The following is a 6284-nucleotide window of genomic DNA, read 5'->3' as shown; positions in this document are numbered from 1 at the left end:
AGCTGCAGCTTCACTTTAACACGATGCAACAGACATGAAGCAGAGCTGCAGCTTCACTTTAACACGATGCAACAGAGATGAAGCAGAGCTGCAGCTTCACTTTAACACGATGCAACAGAGATGAAGCAGAGCTGCAGCTTCATTTTAACACGATGCAACAGAGATGAAGCAGAGCTGCAGCTTCACTTTAACACGATGCAACAGAGATGAAGCAGAGCTGCAGCTTCATTTTAACACGATGCAACAGAGATGAAGCAGAGCTGCAGCTTCACTTTAACACGATGCAACAGACATGAAGCAGAGCTGCAGCTTCACTTTAACACGATGCAACAGAGATGAAGCAGAGCTGCAGCTACACTTTAACACGATGCAACAGAGAGGAAGCAGAGCTGCAGCTTCACTTTAACACGATGCAACAGAGATGAAGCAGAGCTGCAGCTTCACTTTAACACGATGCAACAGAGATGAAGCAGAGCTGCAGCTTCACTTTAACATGATGCAACAGAGATGAAGCAGAGCTGCAGCTTCACTTTAACACGATGCAACAGAGATGAAGCAGAGCTGCAGCTTCATTTTAACACGATGCAACAGAGATGAAGCAGAGCTGCAGCTTCACTTTAACACGATGCAACAGAGATGAAGCAGAGCTGCAGCTTCACTTTAACACGATGCAACAGACATGAAGCAGAGCTGCAGCTTCACTTTAACACGATGCAACAGACATGAAGCAGAGCTGCAGCTTCATTTTAACACGATGCAACAGAGATGAAGCAGAGCTGCAGCTTCACTTTAACACGATGCAACAGACATGAAGCAGAGCTGCAGCTTCATTTTAACACGATGCAACAGAGATGAAGCAGAGCTGCAGCTTCACTTTAACACGATGCAACAGACATGAAGCTGTCAGCTGCAGCCACGCCTCTAACATCACAATGTGACAACGTTTACACGTTCTCATGATTCCTGATCATGGGAATTTTCCAGGATTCGGCTGTTAGGAACACAGAGAGAGAAGCACCATGAAGGGAGGAAAGAGTTAAAGCTCCTGCTGCTGGTCTGGAGGAGGTGAGGAGGGGGAGGAGTGCTGGGAGGAGTGCTGGGAGGAGTGCTGGGAGGTGTACATAGCCTCACTCCCACACTTCCTCCTGCAGTCTGGGCGATGCAGCGAGCAGCTGCGAGGACGTGAAGCTGTGCAGGCTCCAGGCTTCATGAGCTCATGTCTGCAGGCAGAAAATCAGCTGGAACACGGAGGAACGCAGCCCTGCTCCCTCACGCTGTAAGTCTTTCATTTCCTTCATCTGATAACCGAGCAGCAGCAGCTGCTTTACTCCTTTTTTCTTTTTCCTGAAACGTGCGGCAGCTGCTCAGCTCTGATGCTTTTCTTTGACTCAGGAGTAATGAGGAGGTGTCTGCTGGGTGACACCTGGGAGGGAAGCCCGGCCGAACTGCTAACAGCAGCAGCTTCAGCGTTATGAATGAGAAACATGCAGGGAGAGATGGAAAAATCTCAATTTTAACTGTAAAATGTGTAAAAACGTGTCGCAGCTTCTTTAGTTTATGCGTTTATGTTTATGCATTTTTCTGTTTCTACGACTAAATTTACAGAAAAGTTGTGAAAATAAAACAGAACGGAATGATTTACTTTATCTTATTCACAACATATCAACACAGTTTCATGATGGCAGCAACACGTCTCATAAATGTTGGGACAGCTCTATGTGTCCCACTGTGACGCTTCTCCTTTAACAACATCTGTAAACATCTGGAGCTGAGGAGCCCAGCTGCTGGACCTCTGGCAGAGGAAGGTTGTCCCGTTCCCGTCTGACGGAGGACTCCTGGGTCTGCTTTGCTGTATTTTAGACGTTTTCAGGTGGTGAAACATCTGGACTGCTGCAGCTCAGTCCAGATGTTTTCAGGTGGTGAAACATCTGGACTGCTGCAGCTCAGTCCAGATGTTTTCAGGTGGTGAAACATCTGGACTGCTGCAGCTCAGTCCAGATGTTTCACCACCTGTAAACATCTGGAGCTGAGGAGCCCAGCTGCTGGACCTCTGGCAGAGGAAGGTTGTCCCATTCCTATCAGACTCCTAGGTCTGCTTTGCTGTATTTGAGATGTTTTCAGCTGGTGAAACATCTGGACTGCAGCAGCTCAGTCCAGATGTTTTCAGGCGGTGAAACATCTGGACTGCAGCAGCCGGACTCTTCCACCACGAAGCTGCTGGAACAGATACAGGATGTGGTTTAACTCTGTCCTTCCCTGAAGAAGATGCAGATGTTGCTCTTACAGCTGTTTACACCTCTCAGCACTGATGGAGCCTTTCCAGATGTGCAGGGTTTACAGTTCCAGAGGCACTAATGCCCCATCAGAGGTGCAGGCTTTGACCTGAGAGCTGATAACAGCTGTTTATACCTTTCAGCTTGGATGGAGCCTTTCCAGATGTTTCCAGCTGATAACATCTGGATGCTCCCTCTGTCCTCTTCAGTCTGGAGGACGCAGCGTCAGCTTCTGATCCATCTGACCACAGAACAGTTTCCCACTTCAGTCCATCCTAAACCAGCTGTGGTCCAGAGGAGACGGCAGAGTCTCTGGGTCATGTTCACATCTAGCTTCTTCTCTGCTGATGGAGCTCTGACCTGCATCTGTGAGCTGTGTTCAGACCGTGAACAGAATAACAGAATAACAGCAAAAAGGAGGCTCAGAGTCAGACTTTTAAGCCTCTGTGAGATCAAACGTAGTCTCATAAGGATGATGTCTGCTTGTGATTGGGTTTGATTCCAGCCGGTTAATATCAGAACTGGATCCAGATCCTGCTTTCATCATGAAACATGTAAACCTGCAGCAGACAGGGTCTTTGTTGGCTCGTTTCAGCACCGGATTGTTGCTGAAACAGCCTTTTCTCAGCCTGTTGTCACCCCTGATCTCTGCTTTTTATTTGGCCACACAGCCAGATGTCGTCTTATTTCAGCTGCTGTTTGTTGTTTTAATTTGCTGTTTGAGGCTGAAAGCTCCAGGCTCTCCTCTGTCTGAGTCACATTAAGGTTTCATTACCAGCAGCAGCCTGTTGAACCCAGAGACAGATGGACTCCTGGCTGTGCGCCCATACAGCTGCGCTGCTTCCCGTCAGGTTCACCTCGCTGATGCTCATCAGTAAATCATCAAGAGTGAGATGTTTGTTTTTCTCAGCCCACCTCGAGCGTTTGCCCTCCTGAAAGGTGGTTCAGATGTTCAGAGACAGACAGTTTTTTTTTATTTACAAAAATTTTTTGGCGGGGCTTTTGTGCCTTTAAGTGATAGGAAAGTTCAGAGAGACAGGAAGCAGGGGGCACAGAGAGGGGGAACAACACGCAGCACAGGACTGTCCAATGTGGGACTTGAACCGGGGCCAGCTGCAGCGAGGACTATAGCCTCTGTACATGGGGCGCCTGCTCAACCTACTACGCTACGGACCACCCCTGTTTTATTATTTATTTTATTATTGTAAAAGTCTGTTGCTCACAGGTTTTTATTTTGTAAAAGTCTGTTGCTCACAGGTTTTTATTTTGTAAAAGTCTGTTGTTCACAGGCTTTTATTTTGTAAAAGTATGTCGCTCACAGGCTTTTATTTTGTAAAAGTCTGTTTAGCAACATTTGAAACATTTTCAGGTGAGAAAGTAGTCGTTTAGATCCCCAACGTGTTGAAAATCTGACAAAATACCGGCTATTTACAATTTTGTTCCCACGAATTCGGCGCTGCTAAAGCTAGCCGCAGTGAGCAACGCACTTCCTGTTATTTTCACAAAATAAAATACCCGTTGCCTTTTATCATAGGGAAAGCCATTACCATACAATTGGTGCTTTTGTTTTGAAAACAGGAAGTGAACCTACCCTCGTTGTAGCTAGCTTGAAACTGCCGTTTTGACAGGAAATGACGATCGGCGACGTCACGTTACGTTGCATCTTGGGTAGTTTGAGTATGAGTAGTAACCTCATGATGCATACCCAACATTTCAGAGAATCTAGTATGCATCCGGGAACTTCTCGCTTACTCAAACTCGCATACTAACTCAAAAAGTTAGTAGGAGTAGTAGGAGAAGTATGCGGTTTCGAACACTGCTCATGTCTGAGCAGCAGCAGGAGATCCAGAAGAGAAGAAGAGTTTCCGCACAGCTGGACCTCCAACCTCAGTTAAACCTGTTCTAACATTCACTTTCTCTGTGCAGATAGCTGCTCTGTGATTGGCTGACCTCTGACGCCACCGAGATGGCCCACCTGTTCCTGGCCAGCAAGATCACCATGCCGGAAGACTTCCACTGCAAGGGTAGTTCCAAGAGGACGCCGCCAACCATCTCTGCTGAGAGGCCCAGGAAGGACGGCAGCGTGGTCGTGAACACGCGCGTCCCGCACGTTAACGAGGTCCAGCTGACCGCCGCCACCGGCGGCGCCGAGATGTCCTGCTACCGCTGCACGGTGCCGTTCGGTGTGGTGGTTCTCATCGCTGGCATCGTGGTGACAGCAGTGGCCTACACCTTCAACTCCCACGGGTCCACCATCTCCGTGCTCGGGCTGGTTCTGCTGTCGGTTGGGCTGGGCCTGCTGGGGTCCAGCGCCATCTGCTGGAGAGTCCGGCTGAGGAGGAAGAAGGACAAGCGGCGGGAGAGCCAGACGGCCCTCATGGTCAGCCAGGGGTACTGCGTGGTGTGATCCCACCGCAGAGGACCACATCTGGAAGTTTTTAAAATGTCCATTTTCCCAAAGACACACGGCGGACATCTTTCCAGTTTGTGAGCTGTGTTCGTCTTCACTGCCTGAACTCTGCGGGACGCCAGAAAAACTTGAATGGATCAGGTTTGCAGACTGGAAAGAGATGTATCTGATGGCCCACTTTGTGAAGATGACTGCAGACTCTTAGAAGAAGGCATCACGGAGTACAGGCTGCTCTTTGGAAACACTTTGAACTCAACTCTGAAGTGTCGGAGGCAGCTGGACTCTGTAGTTTGCTTTGTACCAAACAGGAACAAACGAGTTGAACTCTTGGAAGTCTCACTCAGTGGGGTCACATGGCCCTGAAAGGATCGGATTATTGGCTAAATTACAATCAGACTGAGTTATTAAGTGCATGTAGACACCTTAATCTGACTAAGAACTGGATCGGATGGGATTCAGACCCCGAGATAACTGGGCTGAAAGTCACTCTAAACCTGCTTGTAGACGCTGAAGCTCGTGGTGAATCAGACTTTGCGTTCTGCGCATGCTCCAGATGTTTTCCCGGGGTCGTGACCCGGAAGTCAAAGGAGACGATATTCCTGTTGTTGTCGCCGTCAGAAAGAAACAAACAACGCGATGGAGAATGCTCCGTTGGGCATCGAGTTTGTGCAACAAGCAGCTCATCACAGACCAAATGTAGAGGGACGTAGCTTCATCTGGCTCTGCGTTCTCCATCTTTCTCCAATGCCTGAGTTTGTTGTTGTTGTTGGTGGTGAAGAGGTCAACAGGAAGTGGCTCTATTAGCAACAGCTGGAATGGGTACAGCGCCACCTATCATACCGGGGTATGACACGCTTTGTGCCTCTGATCCCATTCATGCACCGCCATATATCCAAGGAGAATTACCCTTTAATAACTCATTCTGATTGTAATTTAGCCAATAATCCGATCCTTTCAGAGTCATGTGACCCCACTGATTGGTGAAAAAGACATTGCTGATTGATTGATTGATGTAGTTAGTTTCCAATGAATTTTAATCTGCACGAAGTCCTAAAGGTGCAAAGCATGAGGATGTTTAAACAGTTGGATTTCTTGTAAATGATTCATCTATCCAACATGGAGGATGTGATGGTGGGACAACAGAAACGACACCAAACACGACAGCGTTTGGGCTGATAAATGCGTCAGAAGCTCACTGATGATGGACACTTTCTGGTTAAATCTCGCTTAAAAGCTAAAAGAAAAAGCCTTTGAAATGGTACTCTATTTATGTGTTTCTTTCCTTCTTTCGTTGTTCGTTTGTCTCGTTTGACTGAACTCTTTGTGACCTCTGTTCATTATTCAGTCGTGCAGCCTTTGGCCCGGGGCATATTTAATTTAAATTTCATTTAAACAGCAAATAACGACAGATTTTAAGACTTCTAATGTCAGATTCTGTCTGATAAGAAGGCCTGAGAGGCTGCATGTTGGTCCAATAATAACTCAATTAAACAAGAATGTTAATCACGGGTCACTTCCTGTCCACTTGTCCTCAACCTCAGTCGTCACTCCATCACTCCTTCATCTATCAGCCGACCCTGTTTCCTCCGCTTGTGCTCTGT

The 6284-nt window shown here is 47.6% G+C and overlaps 1 protein-coding gene across 1 annotated transcript; it reads left to right on the top strand.

Moving 5' to 3' along the window:
• The first annotated feature begins 1135 nt into the window (after positions 1–1135).
• LOC142373871 (transmembrane protein 100-like) lies at positions 1136–5587 on the top strand. Its single transcript, XM_075457327.1, has 2 exons — positions 1136–1276; positions 4200–5587. Exon 2 carries the CDS (start codon positions 4240–4242, stop codon positions 4678–4680), a length of 441 nt encoding a protein of 146 aa, XP_075313442.1. The 5' UTR covers positions 1136–1276; positions 4200–4239; the 3' UTR covers positions 4681–5587.
• The last annotated feature ends 697 nt before the right edge of the window (positions 5588–6284 follow it).

This window comes from Odontesthes bonariensis, chromosome 23 (genome assembly GCF_027942865.1).
Source record: "Odontesthes bonariensis isolate fOdoBon6 chromosome 23, fOdoBon6.hap1, whole genome shotgun sequence".
Classification (NCBI taxonomy): Eukaryota; Metazoa; Chordata; class Actinopteri; order Atheriniformes; family Atherinopsidae; genus Odontesthes; species Odontesthes bonariensis.
Note: the sequence above shows the minus strand (reverse complement) of the source record. Positions and strands in the feature narration are given on the sequence as shown.